We start from the raw sequence: 16,799 nt of genomic DNA, 5'->3' as shown, positions 1-16,799 counted from the left end.
GGACGTCCCTGAAAAAGACGTCACTTGGATGGCAGCATATGTTGCTCCAAAACCTGTATGTACCTTTCAGCATTAATGGTGCCTTCACAGATGTGCAAGTTACCCATGCCATGGGCACTAACACACCCCCATACCATCACAGATGCTGGCTTTTGAACTTTGCGCTGATAACAATCTGGATGGTCCTTTTCCTCTTTAACCCGTAGGACATGACATCCATGATTTCCAAAAACAATCTGAAATGTGGCCTCGTCAGACCACAGCACGCTTTTCCACTTTGCGTCAGTCCATCTCAGATGAGCTTGGGCCCAGAGAAGCCGGCCGCGTTTCTGGGTGTTGTTGATATATGGCTTTCGCTTTGCATGGTAGAGTTTTAACTTGCACTTGTAGATGTAGCGACAAACTGTGTTAAATGGTTTTCCGAAGTGTTCCTGAGCCCACGTGGTAATATCCTTTACACAATGATGTCGGTTTTTAATGCAGTGCTGCCTGAGGGATCGAAGGTTCGTTTTCAGCCTTGCTGCTTACCTGCAGAGATTTCTCCACATTCTCTGAATCTTTTGATGATATTATGGACCAGATGATGAAATCCCTAAATTCCTTGCAATTGTACGTTGAGAAACGTTGTTCTTAAACTTTTGGACTATTTGCTCACGCAGTTGTTCACAAAGTGGTGAACCTTGCCCCATCCTTGCTTGTGAACGACTGAGCCTTTCGGGGATGCTCCTTTTATACCCAATCATGACACTCACCTGTTTCCAATTAACCTGTTCACCTGTGGAATGTTCTAAACAGGTATTTTTTTTAGCATTCCTCAACTTTCCCAGTCTTTTGTTGCCCCTGTCCCAGGTTTTTTGGAATGTGTTGCAGGCATCAAATTCAAAATGAGTGACTATTTGCAAAAAACAAAAAGTTTATCAGTTTGAACATTAAATATCTTGTATTTGTAGTGTATTCAATTGAATATAGGTCGAAAAGGATTTGTAAATCATTGTATTCTGTTTTTATTCACGTTTTACACACAACCTAACTTCATTGGAATTGGGGTTTGTACCTCCTTATGAAAATACTGGCACACTGTATCTCCCCTCTAGACAAGTGAGGGGGCTGGTGGGCCAAGAACCCGGACTAATTGGCCCACCTCCACTAACAGACACTCCCTCCGCCAGTGGCGTGGCTTCCCGCATCACCAGCACTCCTGACCTGATATTCGAGGTGCCCCTTGTGGGTCTGGGAGAGCTGAGGCTGAAGTTGGCTTTCAGATAGAAGCAATGAACGGTGAAATTTGTTTAGACTCACCTCCAAACATTAATGTAATAAGATCATGAGCAATAGATCAGAAATCCCCTCACCAAAGGTTGCTCTTTCCCATGCTCACTTGAGACCTGTGGCGCCTTACATCCCAGAGCTCGATCATGAATCACAGATCCTAATCTTACTGGGGAGAGACCTCATACGCATTCACAAAGTGAGGCTGCAAATAAATGGGCCCCACAATGCACCTTTCACCCAGCGTTTGGATTTCGGGTGGGTGATAGTGAGGGAAGTTTGCATCGACAGTGCCCACAAGCCCACTATAGCCGTCTTTAAGACCAATGTCCTACAGAATGGACGCCCGTCTTTTCTGACGCCATGTCAGAGTCACATCTGCATTAAAGAAAAGGCCAGCTATGGCGACGAGCACAGGCACAGTATCCCCACCCATCTGTCCAGTCATTCTGCTGTCAGGGTGCGGCGCTTCACAAGGGAAGACGTAAAGAACAACAGTTTGCCCTTCTTGGACTGTGACATCCACATTGGGGAAGACAGGAGCCTCCACATTGTGGTTTACAGGAAACCTACACACATAGACCAATATCTACTTTTTGACTCACACCACCCTCTGGAACACAAACTCAGCGTCATCAGAACTTTGCAACACAGAGCTGACAATGTGCCCAGCAGCACTCAGGCCCAACGAGAAGAACACAAACACCTGCGGGGAGCTTTAAAAACCTACGGCTACCCCAGTTGGACCTTTGTGAAAACTGCAACACGTTCCAAAAAGACCAACCATGTGAGTGACGAGGAGAAAAGGAACAAAAGGAAGAGCACAATCATCCCGTATGTTTCTGGGGTCTCCGAGAAACTCAGGAGAATTTTCAACAAACACCGCATCCCGGTATACTTCAAACCCAGCAACACACTCAGACAAAGACTGGTTCATCCCAAAGACCGTGTACCACACACCCAAAAAAGCAATCTGGTGTATGCTGTACAATGCAATGAGGATTGCACTGACCTATACATAGGAGAAACCAAACAACCACTACACAAACGGATGACCCAACACAGAAGGCCACACTCCTCAGGACAAGACTTAGCCGTCTATCTACACCTAAAGGAGAAGACACACTCCTTCGAGGACAGCAACGTACACATTTTGGACGGAGACGATAGATGGTTTGAAAGAGGGGTGAAGGAAGCCATCTATGCGAAACTGGAAAAAACATCCCTCAACAGAGGAGGAGGTCTGCGACACCACCTATCTCCCACTTACAATGCCGTCCTTTCATCTCTACCCAGGAGACTCAAGAAGCCTAGCCTCCAAGAACAACAGTCGGTCACTAACGGCTCCAACGACTCTCATGACCACTGAACAATGAAGTCGAAACTAACACCCCCAATGGCCGTCGCTGCTAAACAAATGCAAATCAATAGCTCCGATGGCGACGGGCGCGGCTGGACATCGGAGCACAGGAGATCCATGCATATCAGTAGCTCCGATAACAACAGACGCGGTCAAACATCGGTACACAAAAGAGCCACTCATATCTATACTATGGCTTTGTTAGCAACGGGCGTTGGTAAACATCGGGACACAAAGAGCCATGGACATCTATAGCTCTGACAATGACTCCAAGAGGATAAATTCTGAGTCTCATCACCAGCCAGTCAGACTAGATTCGTCTAGTCAGAAAGGCACGAACTGAGGAAGCCTCTTGGATGAGAGGCGAAATGTCTTCACGGATATATACCAAGTCCAGTTGCACTTAATTCAACTCCTTTGGACATGCAGCAAGAGTTCCAATGAGACGAGCAAAACAGCTAGATTGCTCCACTACCGTTCAGGTCACCCAGACCGTGCCTTCCAAATAACCATAATCAAGCCCTCTTCTGCCTCCACTCGTTGCAATGCACACTGAACAAAAATCCGGAAAAGAAAGAACAGTTTGTTGCCTTTATGGAGAAGCTGTTTGAAAACAGACATGCAGAAGAGGCACCCTTCTCCAAAAAGATGAAGAGTGCTGGTACTTACCCATTTTTGGGGAGTACCACCCCCAAAAACCGGGTCAAATACAAGTTGTGTTTGACTCGAGCGCACAAAAAGGTGGCATCTCTCTAAACAGCATCCTACTCTCAGGCCCGACTTAAATAATTCCATCCTAGGAGAACTGCTCAGGTTCAGAAAAGAACTTGTTGCACTAACAGCCGACATACAACAAATGTTCTACGGCTTCTTGGTGAGAGAGGACCACAGAAAATACTTACAATTCCTCTGGCACAAAGGTAATAACCTGACTAAGTACCGCATGCGAGTGCATGTGTTTGAGAATAGCCCTTTGCCCGCAGTGGCAATATATCATCTTCGAAGAGCCGCCCAAGAAGGTGAAAATAAGTATGGATCCGATTCATGCCACTTCATTGAGAGACACTTTTATGTGAACGATGGACTCATCTCCCTCCCAACTAAAGCCGAGGCCATCGTTCTGCTTAAGCGCACTCAATCATCACTGGCCGAATCAAACCTTAAACTGCATAAAATAGCCTCAAATAGAGTCGCAGTGATGCAAGCTTTCGCACCTTGAGACCTGGCTGCTGGCCTAAAAGACTTAGGCCTTGACAAAGAAACTCTGCCTGTCCAAAGAAGCCTGGGTTTCGTGCTGGAACAGACTGACACCTTTACATTCAGAGCAGTAGTGAGCCACAAGCCGTTTACCCGCCGGGGAGTGCTATCCACAGTCAATAGCCTCTTTGACCTGTTGGGTTTGGTTGCACCAGTGACCATCCAGAGATGAGCACTGCTCATAGAACTGTCTGCTGATGTTCATGACTGAGACACCGAGCTTCCTGCAGACAAGTTAAAGAAGTGGAAGACATGGGAAAATTCTCTACTGGATTCGAGTAGCCTCCATCTCCCCTGCCCATACATACAACAGTCCCTCTCCAGTGCTACTTGCACTGAGTTGTGCCTCTTCTCCGACGCCTCTAACTGGGCCATAGGAGCGATGGCTTACCTGAGGGTTATCATGACAGATGGGCAGTGTAGAGTTGGCTTTGTGCTCGGGAAGGCAAAGCTAGCTCCCCAACCAGAACCCACAATCCCTCGCCTCGAAGTGTGCGGAGCTGTACCAATGTCCCGACTTTCCAACATAAATCATCTATGGTACGTGGTTAGCATGCTGTCCAACTTCCAACCACACATCATCAAAGACCAGTGATCAGGAGGCGCCCTGGAGGCTAAGGGTCCCCTCCTTTCATACCTTTCTGTCTACAAGGTATTACTGTCCTATAATACAGGTACATGTCCATTACATCCTTTTTCATGTTTCTTTAGTCATATTAGTCCTATGTAATATTGTATGATACTAGCCTACTTGAAATTACTTGTACACTATTGCCTATGTAACAAGTGTCTTTTGGATACAAAATAAATACTTATGTTGACTCAGTCAAATCCTTTTTCATTTACCTGTTGGCTCAAACCACTTCCAAGGGGGTACTTGTTTTCCCCTATAGTTATATCGATAGGTGGTCTGTTAGCCAAGTAGCTGATGGGTGCTCCCTTCTGCCGTCTCAGTAGTGCCAAGTCCTCGTCCGTTATTGAGGGGGTCCTTGGAAAATAATATCAAAACATTATTAATATCAATATGGACTACTACTGCTGAATATGTAAAGTATGTCATTTTGGGGGGAATATGACAGGTCATTCCAGGTAGTCAGTGACAATCTAGTTAACTAACTTGCTCCCGGTGTAGTGACAGTCAACTGGTCTCCGCTTTCGATCCTGTCTAGCCTTTGCGACCACCACCGATGATACGGGCACAGCCTTTATTTTACCACCTCTTGGTTTGTGCCATTGTTGTGGCAAACTTGTGCAGGACTTAGCTGACTCTTCTGTTCTTGCCTTTATAAGATCCAGTGTATGTATCAAGCCCACGATGTGTTAGCAATATCCTGGTGCATTTTAACAAACGGGAAAGTGCATGTGAGCTCCCCTGATCCAGCTGGCTAGCCTGGCTAGCTAAAACATAGTTTAATGTTAGCTAGATCTGAAAGCTAGCTAGTAGGTTATATGGACTCATAACTAAATGTCAGCTTAAAATACAACTTAAAATACAACTATCTATATTGTCTTACCCTGCTGTACACAAGCATTGTTTTTCATTTATCTCCTTGTCCTTAACGTGAATAGTTAAGATGTGGGGTGCCTGGGTATTATATTGGGACCTGTAGGCTTTAGCCTCGATTTTAATTTCCCCTTCATTCACACGCTGACAAATTATATCATGGATGTAGCTTTCAAATGCATATTGCAAGCCTTTCTGTCTACTTCTCTCTGACATCTCCTTGCTTTTTCAGAAATTGGATGTCAATTCACCTGGAATATCTGTCACTGACATGACAGTAAACGCCATCTTTAAACTTCGCGGACAGACGATAGCTTGCCAGACGTAGCAACAGTAACCAAGGGGGGCAGGACATCGCGAAGGGTCAATTGGGGTGAGAAGTATGGTCCCTAAATAGGGCTGCTCAGTCACACAGGGGTCTGCTGAAAGCAGTTGCAACTCACTCCCAGCTGCTAGCAACTATTGACCCTTTGCACGTGACGTCACGTCCCACTCGTGGGGAATATGAACGCCATGACGGACGGCAGAAGACTTGGGCGTCAAATTTAATACAAGCAGGCACGTTAGCTATAGTTCGACATTTCGTTGTTTGAAGCTAGTTTTTATTTTGCTTTTATGGTACGATGGTGATTTATATAATTACATATATTTTAACCAAAAAATATGCATTTTTAATTTAATTAACACATTTCATATGAAGAGGGAAGTATTTTTGCTCATAAGAACAATAAAAGTCTGAGATTTATGTGATATTTTTTAAGTGTTACCTTACATGAATGTGAGAAATGGTCAGAGTGGACATGAGAAAATGATTGTAATTGAACAAAAACAGCTAAAAATATACCAATTGTATATTTATTATTTGATTGTATTTTACTTCATGCTAACCAGTACACTTGAATCAGTGGCTTCAGACACTGAAAACATTACTGACAGTTTTATTATGCCTCCTTGTCCCCTTTGAATATTGTGGACTCAAACTTAACACTTTCTATGGAATGACCCAAATGCTAGCTAGATGGCAAGACTGTGTAACCTACTATGAAATGGCAAGGAAAGTATGAGCTGCTTTTGGTTACAGTCGATTTGAGTTTTGATGGCATCCTAGGGGAAACAGGTTAAAAACATACACAGCTGGCTAGCTATGTCTTACCTTTGCCATTATGAGGTACATCCCCCTGCTGTGAGCGTAGCACCGCAATTATGTAACCCAACCAGCTAAAAAGAACTGGTAAGCATCCAGACTTTTGTATGCTTTTTGGGCCGGACCTGTGTATGGGGACATTCCATTGGTAACATAGTGGTACAGATCGTGTGGATTGAACTCGGGCAGACTGGACGATTTTGCTAGATCCGTGAACACATCGGTTGGAAGAAGGTACGGGTCGGTAGCTAACCCTGCTATCGCTAGCTTCTCCACATATCGCTCTTTGTGCCGTCCTACAAGGTGACTCACATCACAGGACAACTCCACAAGTTTACTCTGACCATTGGTAGCCATCACGTAAATTTAAACTATAATAGCTACTCATCCGTCGCAATATTTTGTTTGTTTTTGTTGTTCGCTTTTGAATTTCCCAGTCTATCACTTACTGCCGTCCGTCATGGCGCAGTCTCCCTCGTCACGTGATAATTGTGACGTGTCTGCAAAGGGTGAATATACCCCATGCTGCTGATGAGCAGGGCTTTGGCTAGAAGCTCCCAGGCCATTCTACCCTGCTCCCGTCACCAGACTTGAACTGGATGTAAGGCCAGATATTGTACATAATGATCAGAGATGGAGACCTACTCACGGATTTTAGAGTGCCACATGGGGTGCGCAGTCCTCAGTAGCACTATATTTGCCATGAGAGGTTGGTCCTGCTTTTCAAACCTCTCACTTACAGTTTGCTGCTGCTGGCTAGCCCTTGTGGTGAACAAGGAAGCAGCCCAATGCATAAGCCTTCCCCTGCCAGTACATAGCCTGCCCTTTGCCAAGACCTCTGCCAGGCATCCTCATGGCCACATATGGTAACTGGGCACCTCGCAGCCTTAGGCTAACTTGGTGGGGGATCTTGGAGCTGCAGTGGTCTCCAGGGGCTGTTCATGGCCAACCTCTGCCTCGCTGCCACGTGGGAAGTCTGTTAAGACAAAGGCTATGGGAGCACACCCTGAGAGAAATGCAACATATTTGGCGGCACACATTAAGCGGTTCTTCGACATTCTGAAGTTTCCAGCAGCCTCCTGCAGTCATGATGGGTGACTGGACTAGCTCTTCTGTGTTGTGCTATCCTTTTGGCCAAGCGTCTGTTTCCCTGATGTACAAGTCACGGCAATTCTCCTGGCACTTAACAGTGTACACTATATTGCTCTGTTTGTGCCAGGGGACCCGATTCTTGATGGCGCCTTGGGTCCAACCCAAGGATCAGTGAAGTGGGAAGGACTATCCCTGAGCCGAGGGGCCGACCTAAGAGAACATCTGTTGCCGTCTTACGATGCTGTGATTGCAACCATTCCCAAATCCTCTGTGAATAGTACACATTGTCATTGAAAATCTAGTTAATGGTCTCAGCAATTTGTATATGAAACCGATTAATGCTTTCGGTTGTCATGCCACTGTATTTTTATAAGGGTGGGGATACCTGCAGTCAGCTGAGACTGAAGAGGTCACTTAGATGAGTGATGAAACGTTTCTCTCAATAAATGCTGTGTCCAGATGAACTGATTCAACTTTCTATGAACAATGACAGCTGTGTATCTGCATAACTGAATCTCACATTGATATCTGATATAATCTAGACTAAATGAGTATTTATGAGACACATGGTATTGAGGATACATCCCTACCACCCTACTGCTCTGCACCACCACCCTCCCTTTGCTTGTCCCTTTGTCTATTTCTTTTCCTCTTACTTTCCCTTTAATGTGCTAATGATGTTTGCTCATTAATGTTCTGTTGTATATGTTTTTTGGAAAAACAAAAATAACAGCAAATTACAAGAAAGTGCAGCTGGACTTGGTTCAGACCAATGGCCAAGTCTGAGTTCAAGCACCAACGAGTTCAAGACAAATCCGGACAATAGAAAGATACATTGTGAATTCGGACTTGAGTCAAGCTGCACAAGTAGAAAGCAGCACGCATAGCCACTAACTAATCAATTTTTTTAATGTTCAAACTCTGTATACAACCTTTACATTCGACTTTTTTCTTAAAGACAGTTTCATGATGCAAACGTTATCAGCTTTGCTGAATATTTACTTGCCTGGAAAAGTTCTGGTCCATTGTTTAGAATTTTTTTCTGCCGTCAAAGCTTAAAGACTGTCTTGCCTTGGCCACTGGAGACTTGTACGCGTCCAAGGTTTTTGTTGGACGTGAAGGAACAAAGTTTGAAGATTTTTAACTCTATTAATTTTTGCAATTCCCTTAACTATCGGTTGAGGCTTAATTTTGCTCATAGTGGCTTTAGAAATTCTACTAGACTGAGTTTCCAAGTTCAAACAACTGTCCCTTTATTCCTTGCTTGAGTTCAGCAATCCTGATTTCCCAAGTTGAAAGGAACGTAGCATACTTTAACAGTGAGTGCTCCAAATGTTTTACTACATCTTGCCCTAGGTGCCACATTAACTATGCGGCCAGCCCCAGTAGCTTTTGAGGAGATGGAGTGGCAGCAAACTCTACCTCCCATTACCACTGCCCCAGGAACCTTTCGGCTGCGCAGGGGGAGCCGCTTCACCTGGAGAAAAGAATGCCTGGCTGTGATGGAGAGGTGAGGAGCAAAGAATGAAAGAGGGAGGAAGGGTGGAAGAGAGGGTGGAGGGAGAAAATAGAGGGGAGTCAGTTGAACGAGTTCCTTGTCATTTTGTTTGCTAGCACTGTCCTTAATGCCTAGAGGTCCGCTTCCCGACCTGAATACAATAGGTCCCGACAATACATAGGGTTTCGGGTCAGTTTCAGGACGATTTTCATGCACATCTTCAGATTCGGGCCAGGTTTGGGGTGTTATTATCAAATATATTTTTCTTAAAAGAACCCCCCTCCCCTCTCCATATGATGTCTGACATTGGCCTTGGAGTGCCAGGAAAAGCATAACCTACCATGTGTAGCAGCCATACAAGCTAATGGTCTGGAGAAAAAAAAGAAAAACGCGCAAAGAGAGAACTTTTCAAAATCTCAAATTATTCAGGAATGCTACTTCATTGTGGAAAAATGACCTTGTTGTGGCAACAGATAGAAAGCCCATTGGGCACATGCAGTGTAGGGGCAGGAATGCTATTCTGACGTATGATAACATGAGAACTGGCAAATCCTCTCTGCAGCAACACCTTGAACATGGATGCAACCGCTCCACAGCAGCTGGCCACAGACAATGCATTAACAGCATCATTCCTCCCATCCAAGCAAAAACCAGCTACAACGAAATCATGATCATTAGACAATAATATAGATTTTATTTTAAGGATATTAGCCCCCCCCCCACCCCTCCAAGAATTGCCACCTTAACATGGTGGAGGGAGGGGTTTGGGTGTCCCAGTGATCCTGGGAGCTGTGTTGTCGGGGGCAATAGCTCCTGGTAGGGTCTCCCAAAGCAAACTGGTCCCAGGGGAGGGGCCAGACTGACAGTGATTCCCAATAAACCCAATGAATTTACAACAGCAGAGCCGGGCTGGGCCTTGGCCCATGGGGCCCGGTCGGGCCCAGCCAGAAAAAAACATGGAGACAACCCCTGTGGACCCACTACCCGTTGGAATGCGCATGGGGGTAGGGTGCAATGCAGGCCAGGCAAAGGCAGGGACCAGGACCTGCCGACTTCCAGCATCCAGGACGTGGAATGTCACCTCTCTTGCAGGGAAGGAGCCTGAGCTGGTGCGGCAGGTGGAGTGGTACCAACTAGATATAGTTTGGCTCAACTCCACACATAGAATGGGCTCTGGTACCAAATTCCTGGATAGGGGCTGGACTCTTTACTTTTCTGGAGTTGGCCAAGGTGACAGGCGCCAAGCGGGTGTGGGGACACTCACAAGTTCCCGGTTCAGCACCATCATGTTGGAGTTCTCCCCGGGGAATGAGAGGGTCACCTCTATATGACTGCAAGTCGCTGAGGGAAAGGCTTTGACTGTTGTGTGTGCTTATGCACCGAATAGCAGTTCGGAGTATCCAGCCGCCTTGGAGTCTCTGGGTGGTGTCCTGGATAGGGTTCCAACTGGAGACACTATAGTTCTGCTGGGGGACTTCAGTGCTCATGTGGGCAATGACGGAGAAACCTGGAGGGGGAGGAACAGCATCCCCGATCGGAACCTGGGCAGTGCCTTGTTATTGGACTTCTGTGTGGGTCATGGATGGCCATAACAAACACCGTGTTCGAACATAAGGTAGTTCATAAGTGTACTTGGTACAAGAACACCTTAGGCCGAATATAGACTTTGTGGTCATATCATCAGATCTGATGCCATATGTTTTAGACACTTGGGTGAAGAGAGGAGCAGCGCTGTCAACTGATCACCACCTGGTGGTGAGCTGGATCAGATGGTGGGGAAGGCTACCGGACAGACCTGGCAAACCCAAACGTGTAGTGAGGGTGAACTGAGAATGTCTGGCGGAGGCCCCTGTCCATGAGGTCTTCAACTCCTACCTCCAGAAGAAGTTCTCATGTATCCCGAGGGAGGCTTGGGACATGGAGTCTGAGTGGGCCATGTTCAAAGCCTCAATTACAGATGTGGCAGGTAGGAGCTGTGGTCAAAAGGTCATCGGTGCCTGTCAAGCTGGCAACCCAAGAACCCGCTGGTGGTCACCGGTGGTGAGGGAAGCCATCAGGCTGAAGAAGGAGGCCTTTCAGACTTGGTTGGCCCAGGGGTCTCCTGAAGCAGCAGACAGGTACCGGCAGGCCAGAAGGGCTGCCGCTTCAGCGGTCGCATAAGCAAAATCTCGGGTGTGGAAGGAGTTTGGCGAGGCTAAGGAGGAGTTTCGGTTGGTCTCAAGGAAGTTGGTGGACACCGGTGGTGAGGGAAGCCGTCAGGCTGAAGAAGGAAGCTTTTCAGACTTGGTTGGCCCAGGGGTCTCCTGAAGCAGCAGACAGGTATTGGGAGTACAGAACGGCTGCGGCTTCAGTGGTCACAGAAGCAAAAATCGGGTGTGGGAGGAGTTCGACTAGGCTATGGAAGAGGACATTGGGTTGGCCTCAAAAAAGTTCTGGCAAACAATCCGGCGACTCAGGAAGGGGAAGCAGGGCTTGACTCAGGCTGTGTTAAGCCGGGGAGGGGAACTGCTGACCCAGAATAGGGATGTTGTGGGGTTGTTGAAAGAACAGTTTGAGGAGGTCTGGAACCTAGCTAACACGTCCTCAGTGGAGGAGGTAGAGTCTGAAGACTCAGGGGAAGCCCCACCCATATCCCTGGCAGAGGTCTCTGAGGTAGTTAAGCAGCTCTTCGGTGGCAAGGCGCCAGGTGTGGATGAGATTTGCCCTGAGATGCTGAAGGCTCTGGACATTGTTGGGCTGTCTTGGTTGACACGCCTCTTCAGCGTTGCGTGGAGATCAGGGACAGTACCTGTGGAGTGGCAGACTGGGGTGGTGGTTCCCATATTTAAAAAAGGGGACCAGAGGGTGTGCTACAATTATCAGGGCATCACACTGCTCAGCCTCCCTGGGAAAGTCCACTCTAGGGTGATGGAAAGGAGGCTCCGACCAATTGTCGAACCTCAGATCCAGGAGGAACAATGCGGATCCCATCCTGGTCGTGGAACAACGGAGCAACTCTTCACCCTTGCGGAAGTGCTGAGGGGGTCATGGGAGTTTGACAAGCCAGTCTACATGTGTTTTGTGGACTTGGAGAAGGCTTACGACTGTGTACCCCAGGGCACTCTGTGGGGGGTACTGCGGGAGTATGGGGTACCGGGGCAGTTGCTACAAGCCATCCGGTCCTTGTATAACCAAAGTGAGAGCTGTGTCCACATTTCCGGCACAAACACATTTTCGGTGGGTATTGGACTCCGCCAAGGTTGTCCCTTGTGCCCGATTCTGTTTGTGATATTCATGGACAGGATCTCATGGCGCAGCCAAGGTGAGGAGTGTGTCTGTTTTGGGAACCTCAGAATTGCATCTTGGCTCTTCCCAGATTATGTGGTTTTGTTGGTTTCATCAGAACGCAACCTCCAGCATGCACCGGAGCAGTTTGCAACTGAGTGTGAAATGGCCAGGATAAGAGTTGGCACCTCCAAGTCTGAGGCCATGGTTCTCTCCCACAAAATGGTGGATTGCTCCCTCTGGGTTGGGGATGAGTTGTTGCCTCAAGTGAAGGAGTTCAAGTTTCTCGGGGTCTTGTTCAGGAGTGAGGGTAGAATGGAGTGGGAAATTGACAGGCAGATTGGTGCAGCATTAGCAGTAATGCGGTTGTTGTACAGGACCGTTGTGTTTAAGAGGGAACAGGGCCGGAAGGCAATGCTCTCAATTTACCCCGTCAATCTTCATTCCAACCCTCACCTATGGTCATGAGCTTTGGGTAGTGACCGAAAGGGTGAGATCACGGATACAAGTGACTGTATTGGCTTTCCTCCGTAGGGTGTCTGGGCTCAGCCTTAGAGATAGGGTGAGGAGCTTGGACCTGCAGAGGGAACTCAGAGTAGAGCTGCTGCTCCTTCGTATCGAAAGGAGCCAATTGAGGTGGTTCGGACACCTGATTAGGGTGTGTCCTGGGCGCCTACCTTTGGAGGTTTTTCGGGCACATCCAACTTGGAGGAGACCCCTGGGTAGACCCAGAACTCGCTGGAGGGACTACATGGCCAATCTGGCCTGGGAACGTTTTGGGATCCCCCAGGATGAGCTGAGTACCCTACTTAGCTTGCTGCCACCGTGACCCAGCCCTGGAGAAGCGGCTGATGATGAGATGAAATGATATAACATATTAGGCCCTTCCACATGGTTGCCTTAAACTGTACTGGCTGCTGTCATACAAATATAAAATATTGAAATATTTCTGCACTCGTGTGTAGGCTAAACCTAATAACAAATGAAATCTGGCTTGCATGATGTTATGCCGCTGAAGACAGCACTCGAGCCACCAGCCAGAGAGAGAAAGGGAGTGAGAAAGAGTGAGACAGAGAAACATGGAGACATTAACCTATTACAAACCAGCCAAAGCAACCATATTTGTTTTAAAGTTGCAATCCCATTAGTAAAGTTTTCAGGTCAAGTCAAGTTTATTTGTATACCCAAGATCACAAGGAAGTTCCAAAGGGCTTTACAATCAGTACAATATGCAATAATATATGACATTATATGATTTCCAACAATTTTTTTAGTTGCATTTTTTTTCAGTTTACACTTGTCAGAAGTAATTTCAAAATTGCTATCTAGTTTTTGTCTGCCACAACAATGGCACACTGAGCTTTCACTCTGCCTATCCTCTCTGGTGGACCAACCACCGATGGGTAATGTAAAACATGTCACTATCTTTGGTTTTGGCGGAACTGTCATCACAGACATGTGTTTGTAATTCTCCCTTTTACTGCAAATGCAAGGGTTTTCATCAGTGGTGGGTAAGCTGAATCATCATTGTGATGGTAACTTAACTGACATTTATTCAACTGAGAATCTTCAAGATTGCCACTTTAAGTAGGGATAATTTTAAATATGATGTTGGGTCAGGTTTGTGTTTGGGTTCTAAATTTGACAATGCTGTGTGGCTCAGTTGGGTAGGGTCTGAAGGTCGCAGTTACATGCCAGCTTCCATTATGGGACCGCACAGACTTCTAGTTGTGCACCCTCTCACACAGTATGAATGCAGAATGTTGGATGCAAGTTAAAATGTAACTGCCTGTATTGAAAATGACACTGAATCAACTGAATTCTTTTCTCGTATTATTTGTAGCTACTTCAATGACAACCAGTACCCAGATGAGGCCAAGAGAGAGGAGATAGCCAATGCCTGCAATGCTGTAATTCAGAAACCAGGTACTGACAAAAAATGTATTTACAAAGTCACAGCAGTCATGATAACTGCTAATATTTAATCACTGGTGTCTTTCTTGACACATCCTGATAAAACAAATGTCCCAGCATGAAGCAATAAAGACATTATATCTAAATGCATGCTCAATAATCCAGGTAAGAAAATCACAGAAAGGTGAGTCAGTTCATCTGGACACAAATCAGTACGTTTACATGATATCTGAAGAAGTCAATTTATTGTGTTAGTCCCACTAAAACTGGACTTTTAAAATGAATGTAAACGTGTTAGTCCACTCAGACTCAATGTTCCCAGCCTCCCTCGGGATACATGAGAACTTCTTTCGGAGGTGGGAGTTGAAGACCTCATGGACAGGGGCCTCCACCAGACATTCCCAGTTCACCCCCACTACACGTTTGGGTTTGCCAGGTCTGTCCGGCAGCCTTCCCCGCCATCTGATCCAACTCACCACCAGGTGGTGATCAGTTGACAGCTCTGCTCCTCTATTCACCTGAGTGTCGAAAACATACAGCCACAGATCTGATGATACAACCACAAAGTCTATCATCGATCTTCGGCCGAAGGTGTTCTGGTACCAAGTACACTTATGAACTGCCTTATGTTTGAACATGGTGTTTGTTATTGTCAATCAATGACTCACACAGAAGTCCAATAACAAGGCACCGCACGGGTTCCGATCAGGGAGGCCATTCCTCCCAATCACGCCCCTCCAGGTTCCACATGAGCGTTGAAGTCCCCCAGCAGAACTATAGAGTCCTGAGGCGGAGCCCTATTCAGGACACCACGCAGAGACTCCAAGAAGGCCGGATACTCTGAGCTGCTATTCGGTGCATAAGCACACACAACAGTCAGAACCTTTCCCCCAGCGACTTGCAGTTGTATAGAGGCAACCCTCTCATTCCCCGGGGAGAACTCCAACACGGCGACGCTGAACCAGGGACTTGTGAGTATCCCCACACCTGCCCGGCACCTGTCACCTTGGCCAACTCCAGAAAAGTAATGAGTCCAGCCCCTATCCAGGTGTTTGATACCAGAGCCCATGCTATGTGTGGAGGTGAGCCCAACTATATCTAGTTGGTACCGCTCCACCTCCTGCACCAGCTCAGGCTCCTTCCCTGCCAGAGAGGTGACATTCCACATCCCATGACCAATCTGCGATGATGGAAGTCGGCACGCCCTGGTCCGCGCCTTTGCCTGCCGCCCGGCCTGCATTGCACCCTACCCCAATGCTAATCTTCACGTGTGGTGGGTCCATGTTGTTTTTTAGGGCTTGGCCCAACTGGGCCCCATGCGCCAAGCCATAGCCACCAGACGCTCACCAGCGAGCTCCCATACCATGTCTGACTCCAGGAGGGGGCCCCGGTTTCCCTTTTCTGGGCGAGATGCTGTAATTCTGCTGGTGTAAATTCATTGGGGTTTCTTGGGAATCACTCTTACACTTCGCTGGCCGATTTGATCCCGAATGGGAGTCTGAGGAAACGGAAGCGGCTCCACGGCGTGTTGAAGGTGCATAGCTTAGACGACGGCTCATCTAGCTTGATCTGCCAGTATCCATCCTTTTCATCTAGGATGGAGAAGATGGATTTTCCTGTTAGCCTGCTGCGCACGTCTTCTGGTGTAGGAATGGAGTAGTGTTGACGCTTGACTGTCTCATTCAGGTTGCAAGGATCCAAACATACCCTTAGCGCACCATTTTTTTTCTTTGTGGCAACAAGACTGTTCACCCATTCTGTAGGTTCATTGACAGGAGTTATGACTTTCCTGTTCTGCAAGTCTGTGAGTGTCTCTCTTAGTGAGTCCATGATGGAGAGTGGTACGTTCCTGCACGCGTGAATCACAGGCGTGACGCTGGGGTCAATGTGTATGTGATGAACTCCAGGAAATTCGCCTAATCCTGTGAAGACCTCCGCATACCTCTGCAGCAGCTCCTCTTTGGTGGCCGGAGGTTTTGCTGGTTGTGGGGACTCCACTGCAAGCGCCTCGACTCTTCTCACCAGCTGCAGCTCTTCACACGCGTCTCCACCCAGGATTGGCTTGCCAGCTCGGCTAGACACATGGAAGTCCAATATAGCCGTATGCTTAGACGTGCGGCAATCTAGAGATGCAACACCATCTGAGGGTAGTCGTGCACCACCAAAAGCAATCAGCACAGTCTTTGTGGGCCGTAACTGAACGGGACCTGGTAGCTGCCGGAATACGCGCATAGGAAGCACATTTGTATCAGCGCCTGTGTCCAACTTGAAGTTAATTGCTACGCCTCTGACCGTGGCTGTTTCACACCATACAGTGCCTTTAGCTTGGTGGGCTGCTTTGTTTTTGTATTTTCCAATCATGCCTATATATAAGGAATCCATTTCACTTTCTAGATTATGCACTGTCTTTGTCTTGTAATTGCCACTTTTTTCAGTGCTTGATTTACACACCTTGGAAAAATTATTGTTCTTACCACATTTGTGGCACACTGCACCA

General features: G+C 47.1%; 1 protein-coding gene across 4 annotated transcripts in view; it reads left to right on the top strand.

Moving 5' to 3' along the window:
* Positions 1 to 16,799, top strand: part of LOC130124992 (homeobox-containing protein 1-like) — a 137,325-nt gene that overhangs the window by 78,955 nt on the left and 41,571 nt on the right. For all 4 annotated transcript variants that reach the window (XM_056294394.1, XM_056294393.1, XM_056294391.1 and 1 more), the window contains exons 5-6: positions 8,983 to 9,136; positions 14,232 to 14,314. In XM_056294394.1, coding sequence (XP_056150369.1) covers positions 8,983 to 9,136; positions 14,232 to 14,314 — 237 coding nt within the window. The remainder of the gene's footprint in view (positions 1 to 8,982; positions 9,137 to 14,231; positions 14,315 to 16,799) is intronic.

This window comes from Lampris incognitus, chromosome 15 (assembly GCF_029633865.1).
Source record: "Lampris incognitus isolate fLamInc1 chromosome 15, fLamInc1.hap2, whole genome shotgun sequence".
NCBI classification, from domain to species: Eukaryota; Metazoa; Chordata; class Actinopteri; order Lampriformes; family Lampridae; genus Lampris; species Lampris incognitus.
The sequence above is the reverse complement of the archived record's forward strand: the minus strand, read 5'-3'. Positions and strand labels throughout refer to the sequence as shown.